General features: G+C 42.9%; 1 protein-coding gene across 14 annotated transcripts in view; it reads right to left on the reverse strand.

The window, feature by feature from the left end:
* Nucleotides 1–19,930, reverse strand: part of ASB2 (ankyrin repeat and SOCS box containing 2) — a 34,340-nt gene extending 14,410 nt beyond the window's left edge. The window contains exons 1-12 of one of the 14 annotated variants that reach the window (XM_042888982.1): nt 19,801–19,930; nt 19,271–19,331; nt 18,558–18,701; nt 16,043–16,104; nt 15,719–15,768; nt 15,023–15,120; nt 13,258–13,672; nt 7,620–7,901; nt 6,031–6,129; nt 2,521–2,687; nt 1,743–1,898; nt 519–764 (exon numbers count right to left, since the gene is read on the reverse strand). In XM_042888982.1, coding sequence (XP_042744916.1) covers nt 519–764; nt 1,743–1,898; nt 2,521–2,687; nt 6,031–6,129; nt 7,620–7,864 — 913 coding nt within the window. In that variant the 5' untranslated portion in view covers nt 7,865–7,901; nt 13,258–13,672; nt 15,023–15,120; ... (3 more) ...; nt 19,271–19,331; nt 19,801–19,930. Of the gene's footprint in view, nt 1–518; nt 765–1,742; nt 1,899–2,520; nt 2,688–6,030; nt 6,130–7,619; nt 7,902–13,257; nt 13,673–14,918; nt 15,121–15,718; nt 15,769–16,042; nt 16,105–18,557; nt 19,072–19,270; nt 19,358–19,800 lie in introns of those variants that run through there. The other 13 variants (XM_042888602.1, XM_042888683.1, XM_042889181.1 and 10 more) reach the window with 13 other exon arrangements.
* Between the last annotated feature and the right edge of the window lie 212 nt (nt 19,931–20,142).

Here is a 20,142-nt window from a genome sequence, read left to right on the forward strand (position 1 = left end):
GCCTGTATGTTTGAATACATACACATGAAAGACTGAAATTGCTTCTCCTTGGTGTAAATCCATTAACTATACAATAGGACTTTGTTTTCAGCGGTATTCATTACTCGAGGAGAGCTAACCTTGTCCATTAGTGGCACATGTTTGTGAGCAGATGGGATTGGCTAATGTTCAACTTCTGCCATCTCTTACCACCTACAGTTTTCTTTTATGACTGGATTTAGACTACACGTGCACAGCAATATAGGTTTCAAAAGCTGTAAGGCAATTCAATTAGAGAGCACCATATTATTTTCCAATGTAGGTGGCCTCAAATGGATGCTAAAGAAATGCATGTGTGTAGACTATGCTCTCTAAAAGACCCACACAAACTGCTATCTGGAGCAAAAGGGTTTCAGCAGCTCTACAGGCTAGTACTTATCTACAAAGATAGAAAAGCTGAGACAGGGAAAATTAATGGGACCTTTGAAATATCAAGGATGAAACAAGCAATAGTGTATCAATGGCACAACTCTACTCACCACATTTTGCCAGGTATCTCAGAGCTTCCAACTGCCCACTCTCAGCTGCCACAAATAAAGAAGTGATCCCATAGGTATTTGTAGACTCAATCTTGGCACCTCCTTTCACCAGGATATCCATAATCTCCAGGTCATTTCTGGAGACAGCCTCATGGAGAGCAGTCCATCCTCGATTGCAGCGGTGGTTGGTATCAGCATTGTACTGTACCAGGAGTCTTGCAGCCTCTGCATTCTTGCGCTCACAGGCTGTTTTGAAGAAAAGGGAAGTGAATAGTACAAGCTTATGGAAAGAATCTGGGTGTTCTGGGTATTCCTTTCACAGAGTACAAACAACAGAACACAGATTGGCCACATTGAATAAGCCAATAGATCATCTTATTCAGTACAAGGGGTAATGCTGCTGGCAAAGAACACTTTCTGGGACTTGTACAGGATGCAGCAATGAAGTCAGACTTCATTCTGGGCCTGCAGAAGACTGTGTCATTTGCAGGCATGTGTCAAGTATAGTTCTGAGGAAGATCAAGCCCGGCTTTGTACTGGCTGGACATCACAAAGGGAGATGACAAGGGACAGAATATAAATTATGAAGGAAGAATGTAGGACGGCATGAAGATAGCATGACCTGAACATTCTGTTTGCAAATTCTGAGCAAAGTTACTCTGGACCTTATTGTTCTGAACTACAAGTAAGTTTCTATATAGATAAGAAAATGAGGGAAAAAAAAGAGTCAGCAGGAAAAGATCCTTACTAAATATTAACAAGGGGAGTCTATAGAACTCTGGCAGCCTGCAATTCACAGCTCAGGACCATCCTCAGATAATAGTACTTTCTTGATAATTTTTATTCTATCAGTTTGTTCACTACTCCTTGAAACCCAGTCTGTCAGGCTTCCTATACATTTTTACTGTGGCACCCCAAACCAAAGGCACTTGAAATAAGCAGCTACATTTACAATTAGGTTTTGTTGTACAATGTGCAGACAGGTAGGACAGCATGTATCATAGTAGTTGTTGCTCAGGAAGGCAACAGGGCCAACTTCCCTTAAGGTGAAATGTCTGGATGTGGCACTGAGGGACATGGTTTAGTGGTATGTTGGACTGTGGTTTTCTCCAAACTTAATGATTCTATGATTCTGTGATTCTACGCCTGAGATGAACAAGGCAGGGTCAATACTGTGAGATCTCTCCTGGTGGAGCTCATTATCCTGGAAGCTCTGGACCTCACCTTTGTAGAGGGGAGTTTCTCTGGCCTTGTTAGAGATGTCAGGCTCAGCCCCAGCCTGCAGCAGGGCAAGCAAGCAGTCCAGGTTGCCCCGGCTAGTGGCCAGGAAGAGAGCTGTCTCCTCATTGAGGGTGCGCTGGTCAATCGTGCCAGGATATGCTGTGAAGAGATCATAAGCCCAAAGACATTATGTTATAGAGTTGTACAAATATCTGTAGCACCTTCAATCCTTATGGTTTTAGATGAGCTTTTGTTCATTCTTGCTTTTCAGTAAACAAAGTAAAGAATATACAATGAGTTATTATCAATCAGGTTAATCACTGACTCAGATTAAAATGTTCATCTGTGCCCAGTAATAATGCAGAAAGCTGTTAAGTAACTGCACTTCAGCAGCAGTTCGAAAACAATTTGCAGTAGTTAAACACCTTCAGTCACTGGCAAGGAAGTTCTGGTTTCGATCTTCAGCTAGTGGGACACTGATGCCAGCTGTGGATTCCAAGTAGCTCACAACAGCCAAGATTCAAGCTACAAGGCTTTACTGTGAGAAGTCTGGAGCTTGACAAAATCTATCCAAGCATCACTTTCTCCTGAAGATCCTAACTTTTAAGGCTTCCCTCTGGAAGCCTATCCTCAAAGATAAAGTGAAATTAATATGCAGTCATAGAAGCTGAATAATGCTTCACACATAGTATTGGACAAGGACTAGTATGATACTAATTCTGCTATTTGGCTTACTCATATTCTTCTTCCTTCTTTTGTAATTAGTTTTAATTTCACTGACCTTTTTGCAACAGGCGCAGGCAACCCACTTGGCCATAGTATGCAGCTTCATGGAGGGGTAACCAACCGTCCTTATTAGGTTCAGAAAGGTCTTTTCCTGATTTCATCATGTTGCAAATCTCTTTTTCATCTCCATCCCTGATTGCTGCTACCACAGGGTCAAGTTCTCTTTAAAACAACATTAAAACCTGATTACTGCTTCCTTCATTACTGAGAGGTCTTTTGCAGCAATATCATTTTATCATTTCAACAAAACAATGAACTTCTACAGCTCATATGCTAAGAATTTATACCTAGCTATAGGGCCTCTGGAGATGAAATTTATCTATCTGCTCTAATTAATTATTCATAACAGATCAGAATAATCTTTGTCTGGAGGTGCTGATCTCTTTCCATAGAACATAAGGAAGATGTGGCTGAACTTTGACATAAATATTATTATTTCAGATATCTGTAGTTGAGTAAGTCCAATTCTACATTGTCCATGGTTGTGATAATTACATCACCTTACCATTTGCTGAACCAAATGGCAAGACATTTCCATATATCTCAAAACCAAGTTCAGTTTAGAGAAGAACTGCCCCTTTCCATCACTGTAGATAATTTTAGTTTTGATTTGCAGGTGGCTTAACCTTAAAGAAGAAGTTCTTAGTTAATCTTGTTCTTGTGTTCTAGAGGTACTTCTCATTTCCCTTGAGAAAGTCTGTTTTCAGAAGCTGGCTGAGCCAGACATCTTTTTTGATGTTATCTAAATCTGAGCCTTTTAGGAACTTAGCAAGAGGCTCACTGATAACCTAGAAAAAGCATGGAGTACTGCATGCCACCAAAAAATGAAGCATGATGAGCACCCTGCAGGTGGGCTTCTCTCTGACAAGCCTTTCCTTTGCTAACCTGCATCCTGCACAGACCCAGAGGTGATTTGTGCCTTCCAGAATCAACAGGCTGTCTGGCTGTGCCAAGAGAATGCAGCCACTGCTTCCTTATTTTGAGGCAGCAAATTGCCGAGATCCAGGGCAGTAAATATCCCAAGGCAAAAAGCATTCTTCCTGTTCTAATGGCCACTTGCAAAAAAATCCACATGGGTTATATTTTCAGAGGGAAAATATGTAAGGATGCTGAAAACCTAGGAAAGCCTGTGGTCTGGGGAGGGAAGTGTGTGTCTCAGGAAGAGTATTAGCACTGCCATGGTAGGAATACAATAAGCAATGAAGGCTGTGAATGACAGCAGTAGTGGGAAAGTCCAGAAACTTTGATTATGAGAGGAGATCTAGAATGCCATTGAAGGGTGAGACCAGAGACAGAAAAATATGTGCAACTCAGTATGCATGTGAGTTCCCCAAAAAACACGTCATTGGTACAATCTCTGCATTTACTGCAGGTTGCAGGAGCAGCATGCCAAGGAATAGAGAAAGATACCATTCCTTTGGTGCCACTTGTTCTCTTTTTATATCTGGAAGCAGCAATCTCAGGACAGCAGAGTCACAAAAATAGCTACACTTGAATAGGGGGAAGGTACTGGACAAAGCCAAGTGTGGTACCTGGTAAGATAACAGCTAGAGCACATAGCTGCTATCCTGGACACAGCTGGCCAGAAGGCATACACTTATCTCTTGATAGCTGAAGTGCTGACATCCTGGGGACTCTGCTGCATCTTCATACTACCAAAAGTATCCTGAGGACTACTGCTAAAATTGCTAGCTTCTAAGGGATAAGTAATTTTTATACAGGTGCTTGAAATCCAGCATTTTGCCACAGTCACACATCAGCAATTGGTGTGTTTGGGAGAAAAGGAGGTGGGGATCCTTAGCAATCTCTGGCACAAGGAGGCTGAAGCCATCTGTTGTTTTGTGCAAAAGTTCACGTTACATGGGCTGGGTTGTTCACCACGACCCTGCAACTGGGCACATGATGGAGTTACCAGCACTGAATGAGTCACTGCATGCAAGGTTGGTATGGCAGAAGCCCCTGGGTGGTGCTGGCACACAGCAAATGCAAAGTGAGTCATGTTAGCTGAGGCCTCAGTGAAAGCAGACAGCACATCTTATCGGTGATAGGGTTAAAAATGTGTGAAGAATCAGTTATTATTCTGCTTGAGCCCTCAAATGTTGAATGAAGTAAACTTCTGTTGAGATCCTTGACCTTAAATGATTTCTAAGTAAGAAGAGGGGTTTGCTGGACCAGGCTGTGGATGCTGTAGCCAAGTAAATTTCAGATCAGTATAGAAAGTTTAATGAATCTCCACATGAAATTCTTGTTTTCTGCCTGTCTCATATTTGGCAGTTATAACAAATAACCGACACATTCTGCTGCTTGGATTTCATCAGAGATAGAAAAAAAATAGCATTAGGATGATGGAATGAGTCTGAAGTTCTGATGAAATCTTAACCTTAAGGGCTCATCAAAAGAATTACTGCATTTCAAAGGCCAGTAGCCAAGCTCATAAATACTCATTGCAGAAGAGATGTATGGCAAGGTCAGTTCTGAGTGCTGAAGAGGTTCAGAGGAGCACAGAAGGGTTCAGAAGCTTCTCCTTTTACTGGCAGCCTGATGAGATGCAAGCAGCAGGAAGGAACACTATCTCTCCAGGTGAACTCAGCTATCAGCTGTGACTGCCTCTAAGATTAGGGCCCTAAAATTGCTTTGCCAGCATGCTCTCCTGTGGCTTTCCAGCTACACATCTGCTCTCACAGAGGAGGACTGGTTTATCAGTGTAGTCCCAGCCTTCACTGTGGACCAAGATCTGTTGAACCATGTGATGCAGGAAAAGCCATCAGCCTTCCAGTCATCACACCCAGAAGAGTATGATAAGGTATGCTAGAAGTGCAGAGCACTTCAGTTCATGAGAGGGTGCAATTTTCGTGGTACCAAGGGGAGGTGGTAGATGATGGGGATAAATGGGGACCCCAGGTTCCAGCAGAGAGGCTTTCACAAGTATCAGGGAGGGCAATGTCAGCAGAGAGAGGAGACAGAGCCTGGATCAGCCCAGGTGCAAGGAAAGATGGGGGAGAATGTGAAGAGGGGAGACGGAAGGAAGAGGACTGGTAGAGCAGTAGTCACTGCAACCATGTATCCATGGAGGGTCTTGAATAGAATAAATAGTTCCAAACTGAGAGATAGAAAAGTTAGAAAGGAGTTTTTTTTCTGCAAGGCATAGAAAAATGCTGCTGCAACTCTTTGGTACAGCAGGTGTCTGTATCTACTCTGTCTTGAAAATGGCTGAAATAATCCTGTCATGGTCTGGACACTTCCTCTATACCCAGACACTGGATTGGGCCACCCCCATGCAAATGGGCGTAGCATTCAGCAGCATTTATAAAACATCACTTTGAGAGCCTGGACTTTCCCACCTTGTTTATATACTGTGGTAGAAGATTGCTTTTCACATTTTTCCCCAGAGCTGTCAAATGACCCAGAGTCCCCGGGGATATGTGCACTGGAGGGATGAAGAGTTATGAAGGGAGAAAAGAGAGCAAGGCAGATGTGGGACAGGAGAAGGAGGGGAGGCACTTACATGGGCTGGGCTGTGCTGCAGAGGCTGCCGTCGTACCTTCGCCTGGCTGCCCAGGCTGCCCCTGCGTTGGGTGGCTGAATGCGGCCTCTGGCTGCCAATCTGGAGTGGTGATGACATGAATGAAATGAAGAGAAATACTCTGAATAAGAGAAACAGGTCATGTTGAAGCAGAAACAGAGACACGCATCCGCAGAGGCAGAGAGAGAAAGCGTGCCGGTCAGGGCTTTGAATAAAAGCAGATGGCCACAGCTTGCTCTGTGCTGGATTCAGCTGCTCTCTCAGCTCGAGATTATTTTTGGCCCTCTGAGGAAGCGTCAGGGGATTCAAATGACCATATAAGACTACAGTGAGGTTAACCCTGCTGCCACCACACAGGAAGCAGACATGCGGCAAGGCAACATTCATCACCTCCCCAAGTGTCATGCAAGTAGGTCTGAGCAGGTGCCGGAGGAGGACATGTCTCTACCAAGTGGTTGAAGGGCACAGCAGCACTACAAATCTGGGGCTACAATGCTGCAAAGGCTCTGCTGGGAGGCTGAACGCTGCTGGCATGAGGCAAAGGCAGGGGATGCAGAGAGCAGAAGATGCAGCTTTGTGCTAAAAGCAAGGACTCCTGAGGAGGACAAGACTAACTGGCTGGGGAAGTCCTTATTATGCACAGCACCAGGTCCTCACAGAAGAGCTGACATTGCAAATGCACTGCAATGACCCCGAGAAGCCACTGGATCAGGAGATCAGCTGGATCGGGAGTACACTGTAAAGCATCCCTGTTCTGCAGCTAAGCATGCTTCCAGCTCCTCATATTGCCCCACATTTCCCAGACTTGGGATCCAAGAAGAGCAGCAGAGTTGAGATAAAGGAAGAGGAACAAATCTGCATTTTCTTCAGGATTATTACAAAAATACTTTAAAGGATATTTTTGCATCTTCCTTGTTTATGGGGAGATTTTCCACCCTCTTTCACTCTCTTCTAGCCCTCCTTCCCTTTTCTAACCTCCTTCCCCTTGAGAAATCAGCCTTTAAAGAAAAAAAAAGGAGTAGGATGCCTGCTTTGGCAGCAGGTTTCCACAGTTGCCATGTGGCTACGTGGTGCCTGCATGGCTGGATGCCTGGAGCTGTGCTTGGCAGGGGCGGTGTGCCTGTGACCAGACCTGGACCTGAAATAACCACATCCCCCACAGCATCTAAAAGGTGGCCAGATCACACTGTTTTATATGCTGTTTTTTGGCCTCTCTCCTATGTTTTCCCATAACAAACACTGTGCTCCCTCCCTGGCAAAGCTGCAGCCTGGAGTGCAGCATGGCAGAAGAGAGCTGCTGGTTTCCGCAAGAGCTTCTTAACTTAAGGAAAACACACAGCAGTGCCCCTTTCTGGTTTAATTTATTGCTTAAACCAGACAGCTCCAGGCTGATTTTCATTTCACTGTGAGGGTGTAAATTGTTGACCTCACTGGATTTATAGCAGGCTCTGACTTTTAAACTAATGACAGACTCTCAGACCAAGCGCACGAAGCTGCTTGGCAAAGCTAATTAGAAGGGCACGTGTTTTGATGGAGGAAGCTGGCAGGCAGCACATTTGTTGCTCACTCACCTTTGCCAAGGGTAGAGGTGGTAGGGAGGGTTGTGGCTGTTGGCACGGCTGGGGGCAGCTGCCTCGCTGGGACCCCCTCCCAGTGGCTTTGGGTGGCCCTGGGCTGCTGCCTGGCCTACCGGATCCTCCCCCAGGCTCTGCTGGATGGCCATGTTGATCAGCTCGTCCTCACTCATGCTGCTGTACAGACTATATTCCTCACAGCTTATTGTTTGTCTTTGGCTCTTCGTTGTCATTGTAGCCATTTTTGTCTTTTTTTTTTTTTCTTTTTTTTTTTGTGTCCTGTAAAAGAAAATTATGGTGATCAAAATGTGGAAAATGAACGAAATTCAAACATCTTGTTCTTTGTTCATCTCTGCCTCAGGTGGATCGACCAATAAATCTTTCAGAAATCCTTCAACAGGGAGAGAACATTATCAGTCAAATCTGCACATGAACTTAGTGAACAAACTCCTTCCTATCAAGTACAAACACCTGATGCGCTTGTTGATTAAAAAGGGAAGAGAGCTGCTGCAAGCAAGGCAGGTTCTTATCTACTCCTCCTGGTTGCCACAATTCAAGAGAAAAATAGGTAAAGGAAATCCTCATCAGATTAAAGAGAAACAATTCTGAAGTGAATTTATTTTGGACAACACCAGTGAACATCTTTTTCTGTATGTTTTTTGTTGTTTTATTTCTTGCTCTAATGGCAGAAAGTTATGGGAGAAAATTTGTCTGTCTGCAGGTTTTCTGCAAGGGCAAGTTCACTGCCACTGTAAAGCAACTCAGTAATTGCTTCTGCCCTGTCTGAGGATCACTTTAGCAACATGCAAAGCTATTCTTTGAAGTGACTTTCTTTGTTTCACTCATCTAGCAGAGCAATGTGACGATGTTCAGTTTCACTTCTGATTTTTTCTGTTCACAGAGGAAAGTTCAAGGTCATCAGCCTTAAGATTTAAGGTAAAACCCTCTGAAAACTGGTGTTGAGAGCTGGAAAGGAAAGAAGGGGAAAACACCTGGGAACACTCAGAAATCACAGAATGAGTGCATACTCTCACCATCAAACAGACTCAAAAAAGGCAAATAACCACTGAATTTTCAGCAGTGATAGGGATGTAATAATACCATGCAGTGTGCACAGAAAATGCATACATTATGATGTTCTAGAAGGATCTTCAGATGCCGGAGGCATTCTGGCCATCAGTGTCCATGATACAAGGGCTTATATCATGGGAAATGGTGGAAAATCTTGGCTCTTTAAGATGACAGTCCCAACCTGGGGGAAATAGTAACTCCCCATATGGAGCAGACAGCACTATATTAGGACACTCACACTCACTTCTTTAACCAAAATTAAGAAAAAAAAATGAAACAGAAAAAGAAAATAATACAGAGTTTAAAGCATTACAAGAACTTGAATCAAGACAGAAAAAATTCCACCCTTAGATTTAAGTATTTCACCTCAGAAACTGTGATGTTTGCCACATTCACAGCTCCTTCAGGCTTCAAGCATACACCAGAGGAAGTGGGAAAGGGAAGCCCAGCAGATTTTGGATTAGTGTTATGACTCTTTGCAGGGAAGAATCTATTTTGCAGTCATGAAAACTGCCAAAATTTAACCTTCAGTTCAGATAAATAATGCAATTCATTTTTGTCAGCGTTTGTTTTGTTTTTGTCCAGCCTTTCAAGGCTACCCCAGTGGATCTCAGCTCTACTTTGCTGTCCCAAGGAACAGAGCTCAGGCATCAAAACACTGATAACTCCCATACAAGAGTTGCTGCTGCCCCATGCCCCAACTGCTTTGGTGCCTGTCCTTGGCTGCCCTCTAACCCACAGCTGGCCAAAACCCATGACACAGCCTTGTTTTCCAGCAGCTTCTGCTGCTGCTTGGCTTGTTCAGCTCCTGCCATGCTGGGCAGTATGCTTACAGTCCCACAGCCTAGATACTTACCTAGTAAGTGGTGCTCTGTGGCTGTGTGAAACCCACGGGCTGGAATCAGCGAGCTTGTTTGCAGCATTCAGAGCTGCAGTGCCCAGATGTAGGGGCCTGGCCCAGATGGTGACTCAGAGACTTCAACTAAGCTGTCACTTAAGAGGGCAGGACCTTATCCAAAGCTCCCAATGCAGGTGGTGCACAGTGACTCTTAGGAGGAGGCAAGAGTGGAGCTAAAGTGTTGTTCTCTGAGGGGAACTTGCACTGGAGGAGTTTAGGGCAGAACCCTCTTCTGTATCCTCTCCAGCCCCACCACCAGCATCCTGACTGTACTGCAGTGGCAAACTGGATTAGGTAACCCTCTACAACCCCATTGGATCTAGGTAAAAAAGACTTTTCTGGACATCTTGCTCCTTCTCTTTGTCTTTCCTGCCTTGCTGAGGCACAGTGAAATTCAAGGAACATTTTTGAATTTGGGGATTGTTCCTTTTTCATTCTCTTACTTTTGTACAGGTTAACTGGGACCCATCTACTTGAAGAGGAAAGGAAGAAACTCCCTATGTGTTGGTGATCCTCACTAGTCTAAATATTTTGACAGGAGCCCCATGCAGAAACAACAGTGCTGGCAGCAGCTCCCACTACTGACTCATCGCAGAATGTTGTGGGGCCCAAAATAGAGAAAACTTTCAGTGTTGCTCTTTTGAATGACACAACCTTGGTATGGGTGTCAGGGTCACATGTAGGGCCCACAGCAACTTTCAGGCCCATGCCAGACAGCCAAGCACAGCCTCAGCCATCCTGATCCATATCAGTTCAAGTTGGATTTGAAGCCATTCTCTGTTGAGATTCCTTAGTGGATGGCTGTGAAACCTCAGAGCTCTGATGTGAGTTAATTTCTGTCAGAAGCTGCTGAAATCCAGGAGAGATGTGGCAGCCATACATGTGTGTACCATCTTTTCCCCCTGGGCTGTGCACAGTCACTTGATGCAACCCTGACCACTTGGGCAGCAGTGAAACACCAACTACCACTCTACAAAAGCCCTTGAGAAAAATGAGCTACAGGTGCTACCATCTACAGTACCAAAGGTGCAAAAAAAAGATCAATCTTTCTTACTACAAATACATGAACTAATTCGGTTAAGCAAGATATGGTCAAGGCAGTCTCCCTGAATTCATCTTGGTTCTGCTTGTTTGCTTCCATACTGCCTATTGTAAATTTGAAATATTGGAGCAGGATATAGAAATGAAATGCTGGGTTAATTGTTCCTCTAGCCCGGGTTTTTTTAGGAGGATTTAATGTCAGGTTGTCCTCTGCATTTCTCTGGCAGCCCAAGAGCCTGTCCTCACACGTGAGCAACACATTGCATCACTTGTACTGTGAACCTGATTTTTAAAGCTGTGGTTGTAGTGCCTATGTTAGTAATCAACACCTTGCCTTCAGGTCTGAATTGCCTCATTAGTGATCTGCCTCATTAGAGACACATCACAGGATATTACTGCCTGTGCAACCATTTAATAGCTCAGTCTGACAAGACCTTCTGGATCTAAATTCATCATTATTTCCAGCTCAGGCCTGACCCTGCTCTCCTAACACAAACAACAGCCCCACCTGGTTTGTAACTTTGCTCTCCTAGCTTCAGTTTAATTGACTTGAGTTTAAGTGTAGCTCTCAGGTCTGTTTCATACAGAGGAACTGTGGGTGCAGGTAAAGCCTAGCAGTGGTCTCAGCAGGGAAGTGCTGGGCAGCCATCCTCTGCCTGGCACCATGAGCAGCTGTACGTGGTTCTGGAACCAGAGGTGCTGCTCACAGGGTGACTGCTGAAGCCACACACCTTGTGGTAAAAGCCACAGGCAAACACAATTAGGGTGCTGTTATATTTGTACTGCAGGCTCTGTCAACATCCAGTGTTTGGGAGAATGGGCCTCTGATCCCTGATGCAACATAAATAAACAGTGAGGTTTACAGCTGGCTTTGAACAAGGAGGACTGCACTTTTTGACACTATTAGCATCTGGAACAACTGATCCATATAGACAGCATCTCTTCAGAGAAAAGCTAAGCAAGGCTGCCTGTTCTACTTCATAGAATGTAGATTGTAGAATGGCTTAGGTTGGAAGGGACCCCAAGGATCATCAAGTTCCAACACCCCTGCCACAGGCAGGGCCACCAACCTCCAGATCTGTTACTAGACCAGGTTGCCCAGGGCCCCATCTAACCTGGTCTTGAATACTTCCAGAGATGAGGTATCCACAGCCTCTCTAGGCAGCCCGTTCCAGCATCTCATCACTCTCTCTGTGAAGAGCATCTCCCTGATGTCCAATCTAACCCTTCCCTCCTTGAGCTTAAAACCTTCAGTAGAGCCCAGGCAGTAGAATTATCAGACTTGCTTCTTGCCATCATAGAAGGGTAGCAGGTGAGTGATGAGGTCATCAGGGAGCAGAGCCAGGGACTCTGCCTACCAACACTCTTCATTTATCCCAGTCAACTTGTAACTCTATACAGAATCTCAGCATTTATGGCATAGGGTGTGATAAACTACATCTCTAAAAACAAAATCAAGACTTTGAGAGGCTATAAAAGGGAGAGAAGAGGAATGGTTTGCTTTTTTTGCCTTTTGCAAGGTGTGATTGAGCCCCAGGTTCTGTGGATATCACTCCCTATGTTTGCCTTTACTTCTGGAAGCAGGAGTATACAAAGGGAAGGTAAACACAGTTGGAAGTCTTTCCATAAAACCAAGCCTACGCTTCAGCTCTTACTGCTACATCTTTCAGGCCAGATCTCTGCTGACAATGGAAACTAGACGAATTTACAGCATTTAAAGTGTTCATGTTTTTGCTTCATTTTAGGGCAGTTTCTAACCAAATCTCTGGTATTTTTGAAGTGTATTTGTTAACTACTGCCAGAAGACAAATGATGTTTCAAAAACAGACACATTTTGAATGCCCATCATATCTGTCAGAGCTGGGGCACTAGAAGAACAACACCTCATGCTGTCCAGCTGTGGTAACAGGCAAAAACATTTTGTAACGACAGCTTATGCAAACCGGTCAAGTTACAGCTCTGTGCTGGAGAGCAAAGCCAGGCATCCCAAAGGAATCCTCTGAGCAAACAAGTCCCTCGTTCAGCCCCAGCTGTCAAAACAGGTCACCTATCAGTCTGGCATGTGTTATGATGCCATGAAGTTCTGATTCTGTGCAAATTCTTTACTGGAAATGAATATACCTGCATGCTTTTATTTCTTCTCAGAAAGCATTAATTCATAGAGTAATCACTGCAATATTAACTTTGTGTTGTATCAACCAGAAATTTATAACTGAAAGAAATAATTTGCTGATGTCATCTTTCTTCTTTCACTGTCTTCCATGCTATCATACCTTACAATGTAATTACGACAACAACAGTTATGAGTAAGTTTTCTAAGCAACAAAGATAAAAGCACTACCGATAAGTAGAAGAAAAATGAGGAAATGACAGAGCTACAGTTCTGCTTAACTCCAGTGAGAGTTTTACAGCTTGTGTGGAAAGAACAACAAGAAAAAAATCCAGATCAGTACAACAACAACAACAAAAACAAAACACCCACAAAAGGAAATGACAAACTCAGATGATTTTGTTAGGGTGTTCGGTTACAAACAGTACAAACTGCTATAGGAAGAAGTATTTGCATAAACAGCAAACTGACACTGAAAATGTTAAGTAAATTCAAAACATGCATATTTGTGTTACCTTTTAGTTCTCAAATAAAAGAGTTACGATATTATTGAAATGAATTATCTTCTTGATATAGTCTTAATTCAGAAAATCCTCGTTGGTATTCATCTCCCTGCCTTGTCTGGATGTTTCGATCAACTGCAGGACAGCTTTGAAACTCTCTCACTTTGAAGCCTGGAGTTTATTTCTGGATCACCCCATGATCAGCGAATACAAGCCAAAATATAAGTTGTTCTGAATCTCAGATTTCCTGCTTGAAGATGCACTGCAGAAACTTTTACCCATTATAAAGTTCTTCTTTGTTGCATTAATGCGAGGAACTTCACTTCATCAAGCATCCTGTAGCTAAATGACACAAAGTTGACCTTTCTATTACATCATTATTTATTGTCCCTGACAAGTAGACCATATAAGGACATGTTTCTGGAACCTAAAGAAAGAAAAGAAATTTCCATACAATTTTGAAGTAAAATATGTTGTCCTGTAGAATTTTATTTACTTGGGGAAAAGGAAGTTCAATTTACTTTCACTTTAGCTTCTACTTGTTAAATGAATTAGGCAAACAGTACTGTGCGTGTTATGTTTTACAGTGGCTCATGTATTTTTAAGGTTACAAATTCAAGACTCCAGAATTCCAGAGATGGCAAAAGCAGCTGTGAACTTGTTTCTAGAAATATTTATTAGAGCTTATTACTGGAATAGAACTGCTCTTAAAACACTTAAATGTGGAAGATGTCCCTCTGTCAGACTGCTTGAAGTTGTAATTTTGAAATGATAGACATTGTCCCCAGGTTTGGCAAACTGTCTGAGGAAGAGGTAACCTTTTCCCAAGGGAACTGTCAGGCACATAGAGGAGAGCTGACACTGTTGGATTATCTGAAACACGAGGATAATCCTCAATTTGGGACAGTTACTTTGTATCTGTCCAGCTAATACTGTGAATAAAGTATAACACAGTATAATACAGAATCAAAACAATATCTGTCCTTTTTCGTTGAGCTAGTTCACTAATTCCTGTGGCAAAACACTGCATATAAAGAGAACAAAACCTAGATCACAGCAGGTTGTTTCCTTTCAGAATACCTAGTTGAGCCTCAGCTGTACTTCCCCATCACTGTGTAAACAACCCCATCCATGGCTTAGCAAGAGCAATCTGGAAGGGAACCAATTTAGCAAGGCCGCATCATTTGCTCATATGTGATCTCTTCCCAACCACTATTTTTGCATTTGAGCCTTTCAGGACCTGCATCATTCCTTCTCCACGCCTGACAGAATCTGACACACTCCAGCACAAGATGATGGCCATTACATGACACATTCCCTTTCTCTGCTGCCCACTAAATGGTCTGCCCCTCACCTCAGTGCTAGGCAATTACTTTATCCAAAGAACATTCAGCAGTTACTAAGGCAAAGTAGACCTGGATGACGACAGCACGAGAGTGAAACTCCATCCTAACAGCATGACAACTGATGCCCTATGACTTTTAAACAAAATCCAGCACTTTTTTTCCTGATACTACTTTAAGATTGTCTTGGTTTAAAACCAAGATTGAGTATCTCCCAGATTTAACCCTTCTGCCTGCCTTTGGGCAGGCTCTCATCAGATCCACACCCTTGACATTCCTACGGCCTGCATGATGACTCACTGAACTAAAGAAAAAATGTTGATACTTCACTGTAGTTTCACATTTGGCAAAGGCATGGGTGCCTGAATCTTCCAGTATGAGATGTTTGATTAGAAAAAAGACATTGGGCTCAAGGTCTCAGCAGCTGTTCACACCTAGCACTCTGCAGTTCTCTCTCTCATGCTCCTGGGTTTCCTTGTAATGTCCAGTGCACTCTTCTCTCACAGAATCTGTGTGAAACATACTCTGAATCCTAGAACAAATAAGAAATGATGACTATGTCACCATAAAGTACGGTCCATGTCTTGCTCTTCTTCAGCTTTAACCAGATCAAACCCTTCAAGTTGTGGGGCACATCAGATACTTTGTGTATGTGCAGAGAGACATGCAGGACATACAGCATGAAGCTGGGTGTCTCTTATACCTACCCAGCAAGGAACAGGGCTGTAGCCACTTCCCCACTACTTGTTTTAGCAAGCCAAAAACCACAGGCTGGTAGGTCATGGATCAGGACTTCCAGATCTAGCTGACAAGTGAGACAGAAGCTCCAGCATGGAGGAACAACCATACAGGCACTTCTTGCATGCATGTCTCGGTGCATGATTCTGGACAGACCAGGCAGCATTAAAGTGCCTATTGCTGGAGGAACGCAGCACTGTGGGCAACAGGGATTTGATGTATTTGAAGCACCTATGAATGCTGCTGGACCCTTTTCCAATAAAATCACAGGACTCTGCTTCAGAAGTTCTATTTTCAGATACCATTAACTCCCCGTTTTGTCTTTAGTAAATCATTTAAGTCCTCTGAGTGTCTGAGTCATTACTGGAGTGGAAACAGTCAAACATACTAACTTTAGAGATGAGTCCAGAAATTCTCACAAAGAGGAAGCCAGTGAGACCACCTATATGGATAGAGATTGACAAATAGAATTTTATTTAATCGCTACCCTACCTGTGAAATACTTCAATATAATCAGAAGAAGAGCTCACAGAAGTTTGAAATATTGCAACAGAAATATTACTATACAGTCATGAAATCATAGATTTGGAAGTTGATATTTTTTTCAATAAAACAACGTTGTGTCTTTATTACAACATATCCAAAACATAATATTAACTATCATTATGATTTATTAGCATTGCAGCAGATTTGTTAATATTTCAACTGGGACTCACTTGATTATGAATCTGCATTTTCAGCTTAACCCCAAGACATTCCAGAGATGACAAAACATCACCTGCAAAAATAAATATATAAAAGCATGCCATTTTTCGGGACACATTTCAAACTCAGACATTGCATATTAGTTCTGTTTGCTTTCTCTTTAAATAGAAAATGGTGGAAATAGCCAACTCATGCTGACGGGGGAGTCAGCTGGGGTCTCACAAACAGGGAGCAATAAAAAAGAGTTCAATCTGAGAGAAGACAAAGAACAACCATGTAAAAATAGAAAATGACTAAATGAACAACAATGTTCTCTTTTTCTTCATGTTTCCTAAAAATAGTCAGCAGAAATCAGGTTAGGAAAGCACATTTAATATGTTATATTTTTGGATATTTTCACAGCCCCCACCTCCATTAGTCGACCTAATTCTTCTAAGAGGTGCTTTGTACTAAAACAAGGATTAATGAAGCAACTAAAGTTGGTGAAAAAACAAAGTTCATTTGTCCATCTGAGGAGATCAACAGTCCTGTTAGACTCATTCTGTGTGCAAAGCTGGCAGTACATTTGGCACCACCTGAAGAAATGCAGGTAAGAACGGACATCAATACTAATTATCCTCATCCTTAGCCTGTAACTTCCAACAATGACCAACTCTGCTGCACCCGAACACTTGACTCATGGATGTCTGCTCTGAGAGCAAGAAAATATTGACTAGTTGTGACAAAAAGAATCCCTGGGCAGAGAGCATGGTTCCAGTAGATAACCGTTTTGTTTCTGCCTGTCATTCATACCTAACGTTTTGAGCACGTGAAGGTAATAACTGTGGAATGCACACAGATATGATCCAGCCAAGGAGACCTCTTGCATTATGCAGTTGAATAGCAGCTACCTGATTAGGTTCCTGTTAACGTAACTTTCTTGTGTTTAAAGCAAAGCAATCCCCACAATACTTTGCCAAAGAACAGCATAAAGAACAGCGTACTGATACATGTGCTTGGTATTCTGGGACCTTTCCTTGTCCTGGATAACTTGTCTGAGCTTTTTCACTGTAGAAAGGCAGTGAGGTATTTTGGGTAGTGTATTTCATTGTGATTACAGACCTAGGATTCACATTTCTATATCTTTCACAATCATATTCCAGAAAGCAGAGCTTTGCTTTTCATTCACTGTTGCCATGCTGTGCTTCCATCCGACACTCCCAAAGATTAAGTGCAAATGCCAGAAGCAAAAGCAGCTTCTCCATACCTCCTGCTATACAACCCATGTGCAAATAACAAGGAGACAGAAACTCCCACGGGGGAAGACAGTTTCAATTTCAATTTCCTTTGCAAGAACTAATGATTGCTTTGGCCACAGTACCTTGAGAGAGACAAGGAGACAGAGGCGCTTGTATGGGAAAAGGTGCAAAGTGCCACACGTGCCCAGGGATAGGGAATACAATATATAATATTCCTTGCTGACTCTGCTGCCTTAGTACTTCACTGCTGCAAATATTTACTCTACTAAGAACATAACTGCCTTTTCAGGGGGGGAATTAACCCACTCCAATGGCTCCTAACTCATTCTGTAAGTCAGGGTGCAATTTTGCGCAGTGTACAACTGCCTCTTCGCAGAAAGCTTCAACGTCTCAGAAAATAAAAACAGAGCCATCAATTCTCTAGAAACATGATATGATCACCAAGGGGAACATGCCATACTAGGGCCACAAGCCCCATTTGAGATATCTGATGGCTCAGCTCAGAAACTGCCCTGACAGAGAGCTTTGGAAGAACTAAGCCATCGCAGCCACTGCCTCTCTGCAAATGTCATCCTAAGGTCACATCCGCTGACTCAAACTGAAAGAGCAATCAGTCAGAAGAGAACAAGAAATCCTCATACAGTGTGAATGCAACCTGAAGACTACACAAACAAATACATATTCCTTGGAGGAAGGGGGAAAGCACAAACATTATCTTTTAGTTAACCTTTGCTGTGCAAATATCATTTATTTTATGTTCTAATGCATGTTAGTAAGAATTCTAATGAAAGTCTTCTCTTTTTCTTGACCTTTACAAAATCCATAAAATTCAGAGATGTTGCTGCAACCCCTTTGCTCTGAGGCTTTTGCAGAGCAACAAGAGGACATAATGGCAACGTGAAGCACAAGCAAGGTCCTGCAATTACAATGACTCTGAAACAGCAATGGTGGAAAAGTCAAAGAGATTTTGATGGGAAACTAGCTTTTCTACATTTTTTTTAAAGTAATATGTGGAAATATACAGTGGGAGCTTACCTCTCCAATTTATCCCATAGACTAATTTCAGAACAAAATCTCCCTCTGCTCATTCATGGTTTTTGATGTATTTTTTCTGGTAGCATCTGATTCCTTGAAGGCTGATGGTTTCCAACTACTGTGACTGCTGTAAATGGACTGAGAACAGGGTAGATACAGATCTGCCTATATTTTACTGTTCTTACACATAAAAATCCCTTGAAAACCAGAAGATGGCCCTATCCAAAATCAACAGCTTGCAAAATATACATACCTTTCAGCATGGTGAAGTTCAAGGAATTCATTTATGACTTTTCATGTGCCAGGCTACTGGAGTGGAGGCAGAGTGAGACCCTGCTGTGCACAGCTGCAGGAGAAGTGGGAAGCCTTTGTTCTTTAGGATGAGCTCCAGCTTGGACTGGGACAAACAATGGCCACCACCACCATCAGGCTCAGCAACTCGAAGCAAGGGACAAGCTGTCATCCCTACTGATTCCTGCCATGTAACACTGGCCTGCTCCCCTGCACAAGCTGATCTAGCAGGGGAATCATTTCTTGCTTTGCAGATGAAAGCAGCCAAAGAACCAGAATAGACTGTGCTAAAGGACACTGCACCACGATCTCTATTTACCTAGTGCTGTTTCTGAAGTGCAGTCAAATTCAAATGTAATAATTACAGTGTTTAAAGCTCTGATAAAATTATCTCTCCTTTATACTGTCATTGAAATAGCTTAGCTATCCTACACTGACTGCTTTGAGCACACGTGAGAGGTTTCTTCTTCCTTTAAATTCAAATCACAATGCAACAGGTTTGTTTTGCAGGCTTGACATTTAATTATTTGCCCTACTTCTTTCAGGTTAAATTTAGAGCTAAATTTAGGACAAGTGTCTGGACAGAATGTCATATGACACCAGACTATATCTCTTGCACAACATGCCATCCAAACATGTAACATTCAATTCAGTTAAAAATAACTGTACACTTACCTAATTCAGCAGGCTGCTGGACTCTGCTGAGGTGGCAAGCAGACAGGGCAATAAGAAGTCACTAGTATTTTGAGGGAAGAGACATCACTACAGGCAAGAAGACAGAATAAATCCTTTCCTGTCTTAGCTCTCTTTTCAAGCAGTATTCACTGTCCCGCAGTCACTTATGTATTACAGACTAGGTTATCTTAAGAAGGGTGAGAGCAAATAAATTACAGTGGAATTATGGAGTTCTTTTCCCACCAAAGTGAGAGATCTTTGATTCCTCAAGAGCAGTGTTAACTGCCAGTTCAAACTCCCACCCTAAGCATAGAAGAGGGCAGATCCCTTCACCATTAAGAAATGTCTTCCTAGTGCATAGTCTCCCAAAACACAATAGGGCTTGGTAATGCCACTCAGCACAGCTGAGGCAGGGAGACCCAGATCTCCAACTTAAGCATGATCAGTTCTCGAGTTGTGTTTGGAGATCACAGCTCCAGGGAAAACCTGAGCATGTGATAAAAATATACTGTGGAAAATCTGTTTAATACCTTTTCAGATAAGATGAGAGCAAGCATGACAGGAGAGAAGAATGCTGGAGTAAGGAGCTGAATTTCAGCCGAGTTGCCTTGTGGTTGATAAGAGCTGTGAAGACATGTAGGATGCATTTTCTCCACTCAAGCTGCTGTTGTGCTTCGGTCCTTGGGCATTTATGTAGTCCCACCCCACCAATAATGTCAGGTTAAGGTGTTTTTTTTCTGAGTGTTGGAGTTACAGGCATTGCTGTCTATGGGTGATGGCCACAAATGACCTTTACCAATGTGCACTGGGAGTGCCAAGGGCAGCTTGCACTGCTGCCCAGCAAGCAGGGAAATGGTGTGCTCCTGTGGGTG

This window comes from Lagopus leucura, unplaced genomic scaffold (genome assembly GCF_019238085.1).
Source record: "Lagopus leucura isolate 7727_CA_CO unplaced genomic scaffold, USGS_WTPT01 Super-Scaffold_1, whole genome shotgun sequence".
Taxonomy (NCBI): domain Eukaryota; kingdom Metazoa; phylum Chordata; class Aves; order Galliformes; family Phasianidae; genus Lagopus; species Lagopus leucura.